The sequence below is a fragment of the Arachis hypogaea genome, chromosome 20 (genome assembly GCF_003086295.3).
Source record: "Arachis hypogaea cultivar Tifrunner chromosome 20, arahy.Tifrunner.gnm2.J5K5, whole genome shotgun sequence".
NCBI classification, from domain to species: Eukaryota; Viridiplantae; Streptophyta; class Magnoliopsida; order Fabales; family Fabaceae; genus Arachis; species Arachis hypogaea.
Window position 1 is genome coordinate 139,551,842 of NC_092055.1, and position 20,170 is coordinate 139,572,011.

The window sequence follows — 20,170 nt, forward strand, 5'->3', positions numbered from 1 at the left end:
AACAAGAGTGGTTCACACTAGAGTTCCTAAATGACATCAAATGTTCAGGACTACCCAATCACAAGTTGACTTTGAAGCCAGGAGTCGCTGTAATGCTACTGCGAAACATAGACCAGACTTCAGGTTTATGCAACGGGACAAGATTAATAGTTAACGAACTTGGCAGCAACGTAATTGGAGCGACGGTAGTGACCGGTAAAAATATTGGAGATAAAGTGTACATTCCAAAAATGAACTTGATCCTTCAGATTCAGGATTGCCATTTAAGTTCCAACGAAGACAATTTTCATTAACAGTATGCTTTGCAATGACCATTAACATGAGTCAGGGTCAATCATTATCACATGTACGGCTTTATTTGTCAAAATCAGTGTTCACCCATGGACAACTTTATGTTGCTTTGTCAAGAGTTAAGAGTCGCAGTGGCCTCAGGGTTTTAATTCTAGACGAAGACGGCAATCCAAAGTCATCAACAACAAATGTCGTGTTCAAAGAGATTTTTAATAATATTTAAGTAAGAATAATATTATTTTCATTTTAATAGCATGTTATGATTTACACTTTTGTACAAATATTTACTATAGATATAACTAATTTATCTATAACTCTTTTTTCAAATTTGAAATGAAATGTGTAACAAGGAGCACATCATCCTATGCCAATTACTTTTCTATTGAAGTTAGTAAGATACTAGGTTATCGATAAATTTTTATTAGCTTTTTGATATAAAATTTAGGGTAAAATTAACATGCTATTATTACAGTTATATATGTTCTTATTTTTTTATGTCTCCCTCCTTATAGTTTAAGAATATTATAAACTTCAAACTTTTCTATTTATGTTTAACTTTGAATAAAGATAAAACAACATATTTAACACGTTTATTATATAACGACGATGATAGTGTTATACTAAATTTAAAAAATATATGGTTATAAAATATTATTTTTAATTTAACTTATCAAATTTAAATATAAGCCCGTGCATCGCACGGGTTTAACACTAGTAAAATATACATTCCCCTCCCTTATAACTTTTAAAAAACCTCCTCTTTAATCTATTTTAAATTTTTTGTGTTAACTAATGTTAACTTTATCTATTTTTTTTTTAAATAAATTATTTTTTTACAAAAATACCTTTTAACAAAATTTTTATTTTTTGTCATTAATTTTACTTACCAAAATACCCTTTAATAAATTATTTTTTTATTGATTAAATTATATTTTACCAAAATATTTTTAAAAAAAATTTAATAATTAAATTATTTTTTTAAGATACCCTTCAATAAATTTTTAATTATTAATTATAATTTTACCAAAATTTTTGTTAACAATTTTTTTATATTTTACTATTAATTTTTTTATATCAATATATATTATTTTAATATTAAAAAAATCTTAGTAAGATTATTTTTCAATATCAATATATATTAATTGTTATAATTTAATAGTAAAATATAAAAAATTATTAACAAAAATGTTGGTAAAATCATAATTTAATAATTAAAAAATTATTGAAAGGTATCCTAGAAAAAAATAATTTAATTATTAAATTTTTTAAAAAATATTTTGGTAAAAATATAATTAAATAAATAAATAATAATTTATTAAATGGTATTTTGGTAAGCAAAATTTAATGATAAAAAAATAAAATTCTTGCTAAAGGATATTTTTGTAAAATATTTTTTTTTTGAAAAATAGATAAAGTTAACATTAGTTAACACAAAAAATTTAAAATAGATTAAAGATGAGGTTTTTTAAAAGTTATAAGGGAAGGGAATGTACATTTTATAAATAGAGGAGAGAGGAGTGTCATTTTAGCATATCGCAAGGGAGGGGAGTAGAATTTTCTCTAAATAATATAAAAATGTATAACAAATTGAACATGTTATAAGTATAATTGTAAATATAATAATAAAATAATAATATTATAACACATTGTGCAGTTTGAATTGGATCATCGGATATGAAAAATAGATCTGAAATCTGATCCGACCCAACGGTTTGCAAAAAATAAAATCTAATCAATTCTGAATTAGTGCGCTTTTAATTGATTTTCGGTTTAAATTAGATTAGATGAACGGTTTGAATTTGAATTTTGAATACAGAATTGTTAAATAATTTAATTAAATATATTAAAGAATAAAGTATCATTTTTGTCCCCAATGTTTGGGGTAAGTCCCAAAGTTGTCCCTAACGTTTCAATCGTTCTATTTAAATCCCTAACGTTTCAAAACTGACTCAATGTTCTCCTACCGTTAGGGATCCGTTAACAGAATTGACGACGGAACAAAATTGAAATGATTTTGAAACGTTAGGGACTTAAATAGGACGAAAACGTTGGGAACAAAAATGATACATAGAAATAAATTTTAATTTTATCATTCAATAATATCAATTTTTTACTATACATAGTATTCAATTATTTTTTAATCACATCTAAGTAAATTACACTTAATCATATTACTTTCATTTTAAATAAATTAATTTTTTTTATAATTTTACTCTTAAAGATTTTTAGTTATCATGAAATGTTTGTAGAATGACTAGTATTTACACTTGTAGAAAAGAAAAAAAATAATATATATATATATTATTTAAAATAATATATATATATAAAATAAAATATAAATTATACCTTTTGTCTCTAATCTATCAAAATTCTTTAAAATTATAAAAAAATAAATTTATTTAAAATAAAAGTAATGTGATTAAGTGTAATTAAAAAATAATTGAATACTATGTACAGTAAAAAAATTAATATTATTAAAAGATAAAATTAAATTAAAATTTATTTTTATGTATCGTTTTTGTCCCTAACGTTTTCGTCCTATTTAAGTCCCTAATGTTTCAAAATCGTCTCAATTTTGTCCCATCAATTCTATTAACGGATCCCTAACGGCAGGACAACATTAAGTCAATTTTAAAACGTTAGAGACTTAAATAGGACAATTGAAACGTTAGAAACAACTTTGGGACTTACCCCAAACGTTGAGGACAAAAATGATACTTTACTCTATATTAAATCATGAAATAATTTTTAACTAACAACTTCCGAACTTCGTATGAAGATAACTACATATAAACCTTCACTTATTTTTGTAAAATAAATATGATATAAACACAAAAATCAACTACCATTTACTATATTTATATAAAAATATATATTATTTAATTTATTTTTAATATATATTTTATATAGATAATAGTTCGAGAGCTAATTTTTATGTACACATAATATTAAAATAAAAACGATTGGTTTACATAAAGTCTAAGTTATGCATAACTTTTTAGGCACTGATAGGTTTTTTATTAATTTCTTTTTTTTTTCAGTGCAATTATATATGGGCAGCAGCTACAATCATAACTAACAACTACATCACTAATCCGCTTAAACAAGTGCTAAGTTTAAATTCCGCTTTGTGCATGCAACAAGCCAACATTTAGCTAGCAACAAACCCTTAAATAAAACTCAGATACACGACAAATTAGTCCTTAGCCTCACGAACTTAAAAATACCTTAAAAAAACCAAAAAAACCAAAAAAAAAAAAAAAAAGACACTCACCAAACATGTTGAGCACCATATCCCTATTATGAGGATGTGATACTTGCATTGCGCTCATCTCTCTCTCTCCCATTCTTTTAAGTGTTAATACACTAAATCCCCATTTTTCACAAACGCAACAACAAAAATAAGCGGACACAACAATGGGTACAATTTATTGACCACCATACTAAAACTTGTAGAAACTAACATTTGTATCCAAACTTATATATGGGCATAAAAATGTTTTGAATGTCATCCTTCTTGCTATCCACATGATTCACTATTGATGTGGATCCACTTTTGCAATAAATTTAGTATGCCTTTGTATGTCTTAAACAGAAAACAATGGGTAAGGTACTCTTTTTTTCTCTTAAAGTTTGAGACAAATGTCAATTTTGTCCTGAACTTTGAAGAAAACTTCCAAAATTTAACAATAAAACAACATGAATCCACTTAAAACTTTTTGAGAAGAAATTGACACTCGACCCAAACATTAGAGACTAAATCAGTACTTAAGCCTTGAAACATTTTATTTGCAGCATTAGAGCGAGGAAACAGCGATTGCATAGTGTGCCAAACTTAGTTCAATTAGCTTATGCCAAGATTTTTCATTTGTTCATTCTGTGTATGAAAACCAAAGCCTGAATTCCAAATCAGCCAGTAGCCTAACCTTTTTTCCATTTTATTTATAAATCAGTCTCTAGATTCATCTACTTCCCAATCCACTATTGCCAAAGTATGGCGGCCACCACAAGCAACGAGTTTCGCAATCCATTGTCCCTCAACCACATCGTCATTGGAACTCTGAGGAGGAGGAATGTTGATAGGTACCTCCATTGGCTGACCGGTAGTAACTTTCCTCCCATATCCAAGGCGGCCGTGGTCACCTCTACCAAACTGCCAATAGGTTAAAGCCCATTAACATTAGGACTTAAGCTTTCGAATGTAGCATAATTATCTTCCAGTGAAATTGAATTTCGACAGAAATAAGGCTTACAATCAAGGTAGTGAAGCCGTGATTTGGGTACACTATCATTTTGTCAAATTATGGAAAGACAATTAAGATGGTATTAAACGAATACTTACCGAAAATATGCGTCCATCCCGAGTTAATGCAACCGAATGAGTACCTCCACAGGACACCTGACCAAAACCAAGAAACTTCTAAAACTAATGTTTTAATTTGATTAATCCTTTTTATAAAAATTTTAATAGCTGCTTCTATTATTCCATTTTGTTCTTTTGTTTCCTATTCACATGGCAGAAATCATGTTGTAAGAGAGAACATATTCATTTTCCAAAAGGTTCATATATTACAAACAACATAAAAAATTTACAGCCTCAAAATTCAAACAGATGGACAAATACACAAAAATCAAATTATGTAGGTAATCGACTCCTGGTGTACAGGATTGAATTATGTGCCTGGATTTGATCCTCTTGGATTTCTACAAATTCGAATAGCTTTTCTTTCCTAGTTATAGCGATTTTATACTATGTCAGATTTCAAGAGGAGTTTATTTTCCTTCTATTGTTAAAAAATAAGATTATTTACAACTGTAGACCTATCTCTATATATGATATTGTTCATAGTTTATGATGACAATTATGATGACATTGTCATCATAAGTGATCATTATAAGAAAATTGAACTCCTAAAGAAGCTACTTTCTAAGGATTTGAAATTAAAGACCTTGGAAAACTCAAGTACTTCTTAGGTATAAGTAGCCCCACTGAAGTAATGGAATCCAAGTACTTATTGAACGCAACAGGAATCTAGGGTGTAATTGTGTAAACCAGCTAACAACCAAATGACGGCTACAAGGAAAGCGGGAGTGCAGGAACGAAGTAGAAAACTGAAGGAAGTGTGGCAAGTCATCATATTACAAAGTCCACTAAAAAAGCCACGAGGTCAGTCAATCAAATTCTTTATTACCAGAAAGGAACAAAGAGATCCCTATTTTGCAAATAATAATAATAATATTAAATAAATAAGAATATATACACACACATACACATACATACAGAACAGGCAGGGTCTGTGACTGATTAAAAGTTTGCTACTAGATATTGCTCTAAGGGGAGTTCTAGTAATACAGTTCGGAATTAATGGAGTAAATTGTATTCCATGATTTGATCCAATTTGAATTTTAAGGGTTGGGGTAGGCTTTCTCTCCTAGTTTATAGAGATTTTACACCCGAGTTAGCATCCACCAGGTGGTTACTTTCCGCCTATTGTAAAGGAATAAGATGTATCATGTATGACTGTAGACTATCTTTATACATACAGAATCAATGAGTAATTGTGACCGTTTGACTATTGTTGTTAGTTTTGTCTCCTAGACACCATCAGTTCCCCATCCTTCAGAAAAAGAAATCCAAAGAAAACATGGTATATAGATTGCATAGATAGTACCTGAATTATATCTTCCCCGGCTAAAAGTTGAACCTTCTGGGGTAGCATTTTACTGCTCTTGTCACTATCACCAAATCCAAGCCTGCCATGTTCCCCCCTTCCCCAGCCATATACCTGGAATGGAAAGAGGAATACATACAACTTTTTAGCTAACTCTGAAAAATGTAGCTAGTTCAAAACAATAATAGAAAATCTTTGGCATTTCTGATCCCATGCATACTCTAAGAAATACAGTTATACAGTTATCTTCATCGACTGCTTACAACCCATTCTTTTATGAGACTATTTGCATGTTTTATCAAGACTGGATAAACTAATACAGTACCACACAACATGATTTATCAATAGTTTGGTAATATTGCAATTAAGATATTCTATAAGCTTGTCAAATAAACGTTCCTTTGACAAATGTCAGATAAGTAACTCAGGTTTCAAGATGAAGGATTACCCCTTATTAGCCTTAGAAAAATAGTGTATTTTTTATTCCTACTATAGCAACTAATTTTTAGAAAAAGAAAGAGGAAAATCAAACAAATTAAAAAAGTATTAAACACGGTATAAATATTTTATGAAGGATTTACTGATATTCAAATATTAGAACTCAGATAAACTGTAATGTCTACCTCTCCCTCATCTGTCAATGCAGTAGAATGCCATCCACCAGCTGCAATATCTACCTACAATTCCAAACAGATTAAGAAAAAAATCAAATTAAGTCGAAGTTATTTCTCCTTAAAAAGAAAAAAAAAAGAACTATGACACTCATATTCATCAAACCATTCAATCATTACAACATTATACTTTGATTGCTCTAAGAGTCCAGGCCTATATATATATACACACATATATCAAAATAGACCAGAAGCCACTAAAAACGGGGATGTAAAGTCCAGCTATTAATGTGGAGAGAGCTATTTCTATGATGGGCTTGTCCCCAAAAATCCAAACACTAGATTGGCAATCCATTTTGGCCGTCATTAACAAGATACAACAACAACAACAACAACAAAGCCTTGTCCCACTAAGTGGGGTCGGCTACATGAATCAAACGACGTCATTATGTTCTATCATATATCATGTCTACAAAGAGACCGTTTATATGTAGATCTCGTTTGACCACCTCATGGATGGTCTTCTTAGGTCTTCCTCTGCCTTTCGCCCTTTGTCCCTCTTCCATCTCATCCACCCCCCTGACTGGATGTTCTATCGGTCTTCTTCTCACATGTCCAAACCACCTGAGACGCGATTCAACCATCTTTTCCACAATGGGTGCTACTCCAACTCTCTCCCTTATATCTTCATTCCTTATTTTATCCAATCGCGTATGACCACTCATCCATCTCAACATCTTCATCTCTACCACACTCAGCTTATGTTCGTGCTCCCCTTTAGCCGCCCAACACTCCGTACCATACAGCATATCCGGTCTTATAGCGGTGCGATAGAATTTACCTTTAAGTTTTAAAGGCACTTTTTTGTCGCATATAAAACCAGATGCACTCCGCCATTTTGACCAACCTGCTTGGATCCTATGATTTACATCTTGTTCAATCTCTCCATTATCCTGAATGATGCACCTAAGATACTTAAAATTTTTAACTTTTCGTAGGATGTTTTCTCCAATCTTCACCTCTATATTGGGATTTTCCCTTCTCAGACTGAACTTACATTCCATATATTCCGTCTTGCTACGGTTTATGCGCAGACCATACACTTCTAGAGCTTCTCTCCATAACTCCAACTTCTTATTTAGGTCTTCCCTTGACTCTCCCATAAAGACAATATCATCGGCAAAAAGCATGCACCATGGCACAGGTTCTTGGATGTGCTCTGTGAGTACTTCCAAGACTAATGTGAAAAGGTATGGACTTAAGGATGATCCCTGGTGTAATCCTATACCAATAGGGAATTCCTCTGTCACACCACCTTGAGTCTTCACACTAGTTGTGGCCCCATCATACATGTCTTTAATTGCCCGAATATATGCGATCCTTACTCTCCTCTTTTCTAAAACTTTCCATAAGACCTCCCTTGGTACCCTATCATACGCTTTTTCCAAATCAATAAACATCATATGTAGATCCCTTTTATTAACAAGATACATCTAATTATTTTACTTTTCACAGCTATGTCTCTATATTTTGACTTTTCTTTAAAGCATTCTGTTCAAATTTTCAACAACTAATCCTTAAAAAAAGTAGTCATACCACTGGCATTTAACCATTCAAATGAATTTGGATATCTAAGATTAAAATGAAGTTATTTGTAAACAAAGCTAGTGCTCAATAGATCTACTGATATGTCATATGTTTTACTTGTTTATAACCATGAAATCCTCATTTCCCTCTTTAATCTTGACCTCAGCTAATTATTCATAACCATATGGTATTGATGAGCTGTCATTCGTTCCTATATTACTATGTTTGATGCCATATTGGTTAATTCTTGGTCATATTTTGTCCATAGTAAACAGCTGAAAAATAATAAACCACAAAAGAACCTCTTTTTTTTTACATACATCTTGTCATAGCAGAAAAAAAAAAGATCATCAAATGGAATTTACTGTCATGAACATATAATACCAACACAAAAGAAGACATGTATCAAAATACCTAAACAGAATGAGCAGGCTATCGGATGATATAACAGTTTCTGAGAATACAACCCTCTAAAGATTAGTTTATTATCTTCTGCTCAGACATTACAAGAATGCATTCTAGTGTCTCTTCAAAAATTAATAGAACAATTCCATAAACCATCTCGGATTTTTAAATTCAAGTTCAAGCATAAACTCTGTCGGGTAGTAACAGAAAAAATTATTATCCAGCCTTAAGATATAAAAGAAACTGGAATAAACAACATACAGAATGATACCAACCAGATTAAGTCCAGAAAGCCCCTGGACAGGAATAGGTTGTGACCTTGGCTGGGTATCTCCAGTTCCAAGTTGTCCATATTCATTATTACCCCATGCCCATAAAGTTCCATCCTCTTGAAGAGCTAGATTATGAAATGCCCCGACCGCAATGTGCCTCACATTTTCTAGACCTTGTACCCGAACAGGGACTGAGATCTGTTTTCTATAGGACGAATAAAAATATTTAGAAGGTAGCAGTCATTAGAAAGTATTTGATTATCTAAGAGAAACATTGAGATTAATATGTAAATCAGTTTCATACTTAAAACAAAATATAAAAGTAGTCATTCAAGCTCAACTAGTTTTTACATGTCACCAGGAGGCCATGGTTGACCCCATGTCCAAACATGACCTTCACGTGTAAGTACCACTGAGTGAGTTCCTCCTGCAGCAACCTACATCTCAAACAATTAGAAAACACGAAATAGCAATATAACATAAGTAGAAATGCCAAATACACAGATTATTTGGTTGTTCTCATTAAGATAGTAATGTGGAAATTCCAACACAATCAACAATTTGAGGACTATATCGACACACAACAGAAAACAATAAGATGCGCTAGGGTGGTATTTTGATCACTTAGGCTAAAATTGAGTGATAGTGCACAATGTATAGAATAAACAAATTAATAACGAGATTTTTCATATTTCTAGAGATAAAACCTATCATACCATTGAAAATAAGGTGAGCTGATAGGCTATAAACCACTTGTTCTAGCACTGCATATCAACATAAATGAGTTACCTGGCGAACAACAAGCTTATGAGCACAACGTTGGGGGATCACTATATCTCTCCTCAAAGGTCTACCAGTGTCATCCTTGCGCTCAGGTTCTTCACCACACTGTCCATATTCATTTCCACCTGAAAACAATTGGATTTTCTCTTTAGATTTATCCCATGCTTTAAACTATTTACGCACATTAATTTTGTCTGAAAATCCGTCCAAGTCACGAACAGACAAGAACAAACATTAAAAACAAGAAATAAAATGCAAAATATAATACAGAGAGAAACAGAGGTATGCTATCCAAGTACACCCTACAACCATTTGATTAACATTTCCTCTTTCTGCAACGCAAAATCCGAGAGAATCGCCATAATCACAATCCACTATATATTTCTTGTATGAAGCAAGTATGAAAACCAAAAGATCAAACGCAAAGATCAAAACTTTGTAAGAAATACCCCATGCATAAGCTCTGCCTTGATCATCAACAGCCAAACAGTGCCATCCACCAATAGCAGCCTACAAAGAAAGAACACAAATTTAAACCAAAACCCAATATCTTGGTCATCAATTCATGGTGACTACTTTCCGAAGATGTTAGTAGAGAACGTCAGACAGCAATTTAGTCAAACATGCCAAACCATCTATCCATTCTCACCTATCATCTCAATTCATACATGGCAAATACAAAAACAACTCAGCAAAACAAAATTATAGAAGCATCATACTAACTAAAGCTATCATCATTTCATCAGAAGCAGAATCAGCAGGGTACCTGAACAATTTTAACATTGGCGAGTGCCTTGACCTGGCTAGGAATGTTCTCGGTCTTGGTCTCAGGAGGGTGTCCAAGTGTTCCCCTTTGGTTCCAACCCCATGTGAACAACTACAAATCCCAAAAGAATAAATAACAATGATTCAATGCCAGAAAAGGAAAGAGCGTTAGGAAGAGAAATGCGGAAACCTTGCCGTCGTCGCAGATGGCGAGGGAGTTTCTGCTGCCGGCGACGACGGAGCGGACTCGTTGGTGGTCGAGGGCTTTGACGACGCAGACCCACTCCTTCTCCTCGTTGTTGCCGATTCCTAATTGACCGTCTTCTCCAGAGCCCCAAGCAATGATGTGGGAATTGGAATCCATTGGAGTGCTTGATGTTGAAGCAGGAAATGGAATGTTGACTCTTCAGTCTTCGGTGCTGAGTAGTGAGTAGTAGTAGGGTTTAATCAAACATTTGCACAAATTAGCAGAAATTGCAAAACGGGGGGTTTGAATTCTAAAAAATTGCGCATATGATCTCATCATGGTTAATTACTTGGTGTCTTTGGCAAAAGTACGCTTTGGGTGAGAAAAAATACGTTTAAATTCTTTGAAAGTGTTATGAAAAGCACCGATGTGATGTCCATTAATATTATGAGTGACTTAGATTTTTCATGAAAGAATATTCATGTTATCAAAAAAGAATTTATATGTAATAAAGGTTGAAAATATGAACTATATTTATGTATAAATAGGGGTATGATACGAGATAATATATACAGTAATAACAATTAATAATAATATTCTTTCTCTCTTTATACTTTTCTCTCTCTTTGCATACAATACTCTATATATATATATATATATATTAATATTAGGGTTTTATATTACTCTATCTTATATTTATATTTTTTATTTATTTATTTTATAACACGTTATCAGCACGAGACTCTGATCAAATTTTTAGGAAGACTCAGGTAACAAATTTTCATTATGTCGAATCTTTCTCATCTTGAATTAAATGCTCTTGATATATCTGGAAACAATTATTTATCATGAATATTAGATGCTAAAATTCATCTTGATTCAATGGATCTTAGAAATACCATTAAGGCTGAAAATAATACATCTCAGAAGGATAAAACCAAAGTCACGATTTTTCTTCGTCGTTGTCTTGACGAATGATTAAAAAATGAATATCTCACATTAAAAGATCTTGCAAATCTTTGGAAAGACCTTGAAGAAAGGTATAATCATCAAAAGACGGCGATACTTCCTCAAGCCCAATATAAATGGACGCACTTGCGTCTACACGATTTTAAATCCATAAATGAATATAATTCGGCAATGTTTCGAATCACCTCATGAATGAAATTATGTGGGAAAAAGATATCTGATAATGATATGTTAGAGAAAATTTTCTCAACATTTCATGCTTCGAATGTGCTCCTGCAGCAGCAGTATCGAGAAAAAGGATTTAAAAATATTATGAGTTAATTTCTTGCCTTCTTGTTGCTGAACGCAACAATGAGTTGCTCTTACAGAATCACGAAGCGCGCCCAACTGGCGCAACCCCATTTCCTGAAGTAAATGCGGCAAATCATTACCTTAAAGAGGCAAATGGCAAGGTTTTGGCAACAAGAAAAATTATGGAAGGAAAATGAATTATGTTCAAAAGAGAGGATCTCACCAAAAGTGGGATAAGAAAGAAATATTAGGCAAAATAAATCAACAGAGGATAAGTGTTTCCGTTGTGGTGAAAATGGTCATTGGTCGCGTACCTGTCGTACACCAAGGCACCTAGTCGATCTTTATCAAGCATCTTTGAAAAATGACGACAAAGGAAAGGGAACGAATTTTGTTTCAAATGATGCTGAAAATTCCACCACTTATTATGATGTATTTGATTTCTTTGAGGACCTTGAAGGAAATATTGGTCATTTAATCAATGATGGAATAGTTTAATATGTGGGATTGTTAAGTATCCATGTAAATAAATAATGTAAAGAACTTATTATTAAGTTTTATTTTCTATGTATTTAAGTTTCAAATATGATATATATAAATAATGAAATATTAATTTTTATGAATTTTGAAATCATTAAATGTATCAAGTTTTAAAATAAAATTTTAGTATATGACATTATTTTTATGTACAGTGTTTCTTAGAAAAATCATTTCGATCAAGTATTCAATTTAACTGTGCATACTACTCATTTTATTATTATTATTATTTGTCTTTGAAGAAAATGGCAATGATATATAATGAAGATGTATGCGTTGCGGATAGTGCAAGTTTGCACACAATTCTCAAAAGTGATATATATTTTACCCATCTTTTGCCAAAAGAAGAATATGTTAATACTATTATTGGCTCAGGCAATGTGATTGAAGGCTCCGGAAGAGCTATAATTTTGTTTTTAGGAGGAACAAAATTCATAATAAATAATGCACTATTGTCTACCAAGTCTCTATGAAACTTGTTGAGCTTTAAAGATATTCGCCAAAATGGATATTATAAGAACCACAATTAATCGAACCGGTTAATTCAGTGGTTATAATGCCCAAATTTGATTCCGAAAAGCTAGAATGAGAATTTGAGGTTTTAAACATCATTTTTTGACTCAGTGGGTCTTTCCGAGTCAGAAAATGTATTTTCTGCAAAAAATTGTAAAAAACCACGAACCGGTTCAAGTCTTCCCGGTGCTGCTCGAGAGAAAGTGAAAACAGTCAAAAACATTAGAAAAATAGTAGAAATAGAAAATCGGGCGTTAATTTTAAAGGTTTGGCCCGAAGTTGGGTCAAACGGGCTAAAAACGCTAACAGATTGGACCGGGTCCAGGTTGGGTCCAAGTCCAACATATATAAAGGTTTATTTAATGAATCCTAACATCATAAACACACACACTTCAGAAATTGAGAAAGGGAGGAGAGGAAGAAGAAAACCCTATTCACCTCAATCTTCCCAAGCTTATATCTTGAGTTATAGAGCTCCGATTTGCGTGCCGTCAGCGGTTACGCGTTTCTTGTGAAGAGCTCTACAAAACCCATCTAAGAAACTCTAGAGGTAAGCTCGAAATCCTCCCAGTTCTTCTCTCCAAAATTTCGGGTACCTAGGATTTTTTATTAAGTGAGTTTTTGTGATTCTTGTGTTTAGGTTCACTCTAATCCTTGCTTAGCTTTGGGTTTTGACATCCAAATCTGTTGAAAAAGGTAAGAGACTTTGATCTCTTATGAACTTTTGATTTATGTTGAGCCCTAGGTTGATTTTGGTTATTTACATGTATATAGCTTGATTATTATGAGTTTTGAGCTTATTGGTGCTTGTTGGAGCTACATTGGTGATAGGATTTTGGTTGAAAGCTCATTTGGTTCATATTGGAAATCGGCCAAGGTATAGTTTCGGTTTTCTCTATGTAGTATATAATATTCATGGACACTTAGGCTAGTGACCCATAGGATAGGATTGGATTTGAATGGTTGATGAGTTGTTAGATGTTATTGTATGATGATGCTTGATGAAATGATGATTTTTTAGTTTGATATTGATGATTAAAAGTGATATGACGAGGATTATTGATTTGTGAAGTTGAGGAGTGAATTATGTTGCTAAATGTGGTATTGGTGTTGATTGATGGGTAATGTAGTTGAAAGATTGTTAATGAAGTTTGACATATGAGATATATTGATGTTGATGTGGTGGATGAGGAAAAATGTGGTGAATTTGGGGTAATATGACATAGAGGGTTGATTTTGATGAAAAGTGAAGTTTGGAATGGTTTGGTTTGACTTTGGTTGTGTTTTACAAAGCAATTGTGGAAATTGTGATTTTGGGTAAAAGATAAAATTTTATGAACTTTGTTTGATCATAACTTTTGCCTCGGTTTCAAAATTGGTTGAAATTTATTTAGAATTAAAGATCTTTGAAAACCCTTTAAATTGGTATAAAGTTTGTGAAATTTGGAATTTTTTAGAGGTCAAAAATTGGTGTTGAAAATTAGAAATTTTGCAAAGTTACAGAATTCTGAGTTTTCTGGTATGTGCGCACGCACACTCTGCGTAAATGGTGACCTGTGCGCACGCACAGACCTGTGCATCCGCACACGCAGAGGCAGGCAGTCTGCTTGCAGCGCTGGTACAGCCTGTGTGCGCGCACACCAATAGGAAAATTGTAACATGTGCGTACGCACAGACCTGTGCGCACGCACACGTTGGGGAGGCCAGTCTGCTGGGGCGCTGACACAGGTTGTGCGAGTGAACAGACCCTTTTATGTTTTGACACCTGTGCGTATGCACACCCCTGTGCGTACACACACTTTTAAAAAAATTTCCTGGGCGTGCACACGCACTCCCCTGTGCGGACGGACACGCCCTGTTTCTCAAATTTTGCTTTGTTTTCAACTATTTCACCTTCCCGACGAGGTTGTAAACTTCTATAACACCTTTTAAAGACTTTTGGACATATTTTTGGGTGTTCAAACATGGGAAATAATTTAAGGGTTTTAGACACTATTATTTGGAAAAAATTAGCAAACGGATTACTAGGTTTCTATTGTACTGGGGAAGGTTTGATGATGTGTGATGAATGGTTGATGGATGAGAGGCGAAATTAAAGAACTGAAATGTGCATGAACAGTGATTGAAAGGAGTCGAGGACTCTGCATGAAGTAATGGATTCATCTTGTACTAAAAATATTTTTGAAAACCACTGTATCAGATTTCATTGAGATTATGAGACGCTATGCGCCCGGCAGGGGTCGAGGTTAGATCCCGTCTGTCGAGGTAGCGGTGGTGGTGGTTCATCCCGCTTGCACTTAGATGTGAGGTCGGTGGCAATAGATCCTGCTCGCATTCCTTCATATCATCAGAGCGTACAGGCGCAAAACCCTAGATAGTGATCCGAGCACTATATCTCAGGGGTCCACACCATGAATCCGAAGGGCAACATCTCCATGGAAATGTGTTGGGTTGGCAGTTGAACCAACAATGTGATATCACAGCCAATAGGGCAGGTATTCATCATATGCATTTTCTACCTGTTTGTATGCTTTGCCGACTTGATATTGTTTTCCCTATCTGTTAAACATATCTAATTGTTACTTGTATTAATTGCTGTATATGCCTCTACTTGTGTTTTACTTGTATCGTATATACTTGTGCTTTGCTGGAGTTGAGGAGGTTTGGAAGGCGGTGGCGATGGGATCGCATGGCGGATCAGTTGGTGAAGGCTGTGGGACAGTAGTGTTTGATTAAAGTAGAAATTCCCTAAGATAGATTACCCTTTTATGGTACTACGGCTTAAGTTGTGTTAAGGAATTACATATTATGCTGATTTGGTTTAGAATTGCTTTAAGCTTGAATTCTTGTAACGGATATGAAGTCTAGGATTGCCTTTGGCGTCCCGGGGTCTTATATCCTACATCACTGGGAATTGTTACCATACTGAGAACCTCCGGTTCTCATACCATATTTCTATTGTGTTTTTCAGATGCAGGTCGCAACCTACCTCGGTGAGTTGTCTGGTTGGTGACAGGAGCGGAGGATCTGGATATCTTTTGGAGTCCTTTTGATTTATTATATATATATATATGTCTCTCACTTTTGTATTTTGTTTAGCCTAGAGGCTTGTATTTGAGAGAACAAAACTTATATAAGCTGTTTTTACTGTCTGGTTTCATATATGGTCTGTATCTGGCTAGTCGGCTTAAACTCTGCGAGTCGTGGCTAGCGTCTTATGATACTATACTGTTATACTATGGTGTTTTGTTATTCTATACATGTTTCTTATGCTTTAAGTCAGTAATTGCGTTAGTACGTTTTGCGCTTTTGATATCCATATTTTGAGCTATATGCTTCATCAGGCTTCTAGATATTACTAATTCCTTCTATATAATATATGTAAAAGCTTAGAACTGTCTAGATATTACTAATTCCTTCTATATAATATATGTAAAAGTTTAGAACTGTCGTAACCTTTGATTAACATTTGCTTTACGACGCGAGGTAAGGCTTAGGCTAATTAGGGTGTTACAGATATCATATTGAGACTATGAATGAGGGAAGTCATGAGTACTTATATATCACAACTCATGATTCAAATAAAAAGGTTATATTAGAAAAGTTGCCCTCACTTTCATCTGGGTTATATTATACCAAAATTAGTGCAATTGAATCACATGCCACTGTAAACCAGAAGTTTACTAGCCCAAATGAATTCATAACTTGGTACGACCGATTGGGTCATCCGGGAACAACTATGATGCGGAGAATTATTGAAAACTCCCATGGAAATTCACTAAAGAACTAGAAGATTCTTAAATCTAGTGAATTTTGTTGTGTTGCATGTTCTCAAAGGAAGTTAATTTTAAAGCCATCACCATTAAAGATTGGATTTGAGTCCCCTGAATTCCTAGAAAGGATTCAAGGTGATATATGTGGACCTATTCATCCACCATGTTGATCTTTGAGATGGTCACATGTGTGCTTATTGTCTTCTCGCAACCTGGCGTTTGCGAGATTACTGACTAAAATTATTTGATTAAAAGCACAATTTCCAGAAAATTCAATCAAAGTAATTCGTCTTGATAATGTTGGTGAATTTACTTCCCAAGCTTTTGATGCTTATTGTATGGTTAATGGAATAAGTGTTGAACATCCAGTAGCTCATGTTCACACACAAAATAGGTTAGCAGAATCACTTATTAAGCGCCTCCAATTAATTGCTATACCCTTACTTATGAGAACAAATCTTCCAACCTCGATTTGGGAGCATGTTATTTTACATGCCGCAGCACTTATTCGTTTGAGGCCAACGAGTTACCATCAATTCTCTCCTATGTAATTAGCTTTTGGCCAGCAGCAAAATATTTTCCATTTAAGAATATTCGGGTGTGCGCTATATGTTCCCATTGCACCACCTAATCGCACCAAAATGGGACTCCAAAGAAAATTGGGGATATATGTTAGATATGATTCTCCCTCTATAGTAAGGTATATTGAGATACAAATTGGGGATATATTTAAGCCCGATTTGTGGATTGTCATTTTGATGAATCAAAATTTTCAACGTTAGGGGGAGAGAATAAGCTTCCTGAAAAGGAACTTAATTGGAATGTATCATCGTTGATACATTTAGATCCTCGATCAGGGTAATGTGAACTAGAAGTTCAAAAGATTATACATTTGCAAAGAATAGCAAATGAATTGCCTGATGCATTTTCCAATACAAAGAGGATAACCAAATCTTATATACCAGTGGAAAATACCCCAATTCGAATTGATGTCCCTGTCAGACAAATAGCCACTGAAGGAAATTCACACCAGAAGCGTGGCAGGCCTGTCGGTTCCAAAGACAAAAATCCTCGAAAAAAGAAAAAAGGTCAATATTATTCCTGTTGAAAAAGACATAGAAAAGACAACTGCAGTTGTCCAAAATTCTGATATAGTTTTAACGCCAGAAGACGTTTACGTACCTGAAATTTGTGAAAATGACGAGATCTCGATAAATTATGTCTTTACAGGAGAGAAATGAGACCGAAATAAGACAATTGTCAATGAAATATTTGTAAATAATGTGGCATTAAATATCATGTATGAAAGTAAGGATCTTGAGCCAAGATCCGTCGAAGAATGTCGACAAAGGAATGATTGGCCAAAATGGAAAGAAGCCATGAAGGCTGAGTTAGACTCACTTGCAAAATGTGAAATCTTTGGACTTATAGTCCGTACACCAGAAGATGTAAAACCTGCTAGATACCGATGGGTATTTGTGAGAAAACGAAATGAGAAATATGAAGTTGTACGCTACAAAGCTCGACTTGTAGCACAAGATTTTTCACAGAGGTCCGGTATAGATTATGAAGAAACGTATTCCCCTGTAGTTGATGCGATAACATTGCGTTATTTGGATAGTTTATCTACATATCATAAACTGCATATGCATTTAATGGATATGGTAACAGCCTATTTATACGGCTCATTAGATCGGGATATCTATATAAAAGTTCCTAAAGGACTAAAGATATCTAAACCATCCAATGAATATTCACAAGGGTTATACTCAGTCAAATTGTAAAGATCTTTATACGGTCTAAAGCAATCTGGACGAATGTGGTATAATCGTCTTACTGAGTATCTGGCAAAAAATGGATTGAATAATGATGATATCTGTCCATGTGTTTTCATAAAGAAATCTGCATCTGGATTCATTATAATTGCTGTGTACGTTGATGATTTAAATATCACTGGGACTCCTAAAGAGATTCCAACAATTATAAAAATTCTAAAAGAAGAGTTTGAGATGAAAGATCTTGGAAAGACTAAATTTTGTCTCGACTTGCAGATCGAGCATACAAAAAATGGGATCTTCATTCATCAAACAACATACATAGAAAATATCTTGAAGAGATTTTATATGGATAAGTCACATCCATTAAGTACTCCTATGGTCGTAAGATCTTTAGATGTGGAAAACGATCAATTCCGTCCTAAAGAAGAGAATGAAGATATCCTTGATCCTTAAGTACCACATCTTAGTGCCATTGGAGCGCTAATGTATCTTGCTAATAATACACGACCCGACATATCATTCACGGTGAATTTACTAGCAAAGTACATTCCTCTCCAACCAAAAGACATTGGAGTGGAATCAAGCAAATCTTTCGATATCTTCAGGGAACGGTTGATATGGGATTGTCGTATCCCTATAGATCCAAGTCACAATTAGTTGGCTATGCAGATGCAGGATATTTGTCTGATCCACATAAAGGGAGATCTCAAATATGATACATGTTCACATATGGTGGAACAACTATATCATGGGGTCCACGAAGCAGACAATTGCAGCAACATCCTCTAATCATGCTGAAATATTAGCGATTCATGAAGCAAGTCGCGAGTGTTTTTAGCTCAGGAGTTTGATCCAATATATTCTGTCATTATGTGGACTAATTGATCATAAGATAGCTCCAACTGTCCTGTTTGAAGATAATACAGCATGCATTGCTCAACTTAAAGACGGATACATCAAAGGTGATAGAACAAAGCATATTTTTCCCGAATTTGGATTCTCTAAATTTTAAATTTCACTTTAGAGAGTAAAGTGTGATCTTTCACCATTTATTTCATAAGTGGGACCAAGAGTAAATATGAGAGAGAAACCATTCAATGATAGAAGATCACACTTTATCCTCTAAAGTAAAAATTCAAAATTTAGAGGATCCAAATTAATTTCTCCCAAATTCTTCTTCACTCATGATCTTCAAAATCAAGGGACAACTAATGTCCAACAGACCCGCTCAAGTAACAATCTGGCAGATTTATTCACAAAATCACTCCTAAAATCCTCATTTGAAATATTGGTACATAAGATTGGGATGCGCCGATTTCGAGACATTAAATGATGTCGACAAGAGGGGGAGACTGTACTCTTTTTTTCTTGGTCAGGTTTTTTTCCATTGGGTTTTCTTGACAAGGTTTTTAATGAGGCAATCCCCATCACAAAAGGATTTTGTACTCTTTTTCCTTCACTAAAGTTTTTCCATTGGGTTCTTCTTTAGTAAGGTTTTAACGAGGCATAATCCTAAATGGTTATCAAAGAGGAAGTGTTGTGATAAGTACGAAAGATGTGAATGCCCATTAATATAATGGGTGACTCATTTTTTTCATGAAAGAATATTCATGTTACCAAGAAAGAATTTATATTTAATAAATGTTGAAAATATGAACCCTATTTATGTATAAATAGAGAGTATGGTATGAGACAATATACACAGCAATAACAATCAATAACAATATTCTCTCTCT

The 20,170-nt window shown here is 33.7% G+C and overlaps 1 protein-coding gene across 2 annotated transcripts; it reads right to left on the reverse strand.

Annotated features, from left to right (window-relative positions):
* Window positions 1-4,055: 4,055 nt before the first annotated feature.
* On the reverse strand, window positions 4,056-11,043 carry LOC112783311 (ultraviolet-B receptor UVR8). 2 transcript variants are annotated; one of them, XM_072230173.1, is made up of 10 exons: window positions 10,577-11,043; window positions 10,388-10,498; window positions 10,071-10,131; window positions 9,628-9,746; window positions 9,190-9,275; window positions 8,838-9,043; window positions 6,587-6,636; window positions 5,964-6,077; window positions 4,634-4,690; window positions 4,056-4,444 (listed from the first exon to the last, which is right to left on the reverse strand). In XM_072230173.1, the coding sequence occupies exons 1-10, from the start codon at window positions 10,748-10,750 to the stop codon at window positions 4,241-4,243; spliced, it is 1,182 nt and encodes a 393-aa protein (XP_072086274.1). In that variant the 5' UTR covers window positions 10,751-11,043; the 3' UTR covers window positions 4,056-4,240. The 2 variants fall into 2 exon arrangements, with proteins under 2 accessions (XP_072086274.1, XP_025681998.1); XM_025826213.3 differs by having other exon boundaries at window positions 6,587-6,640; window positions 8,842-9,043; window positions 10,577-10,898.
* Between the last annotated feature and the right edge of the window lie 9,127 nt (window positions 11,044-20,170).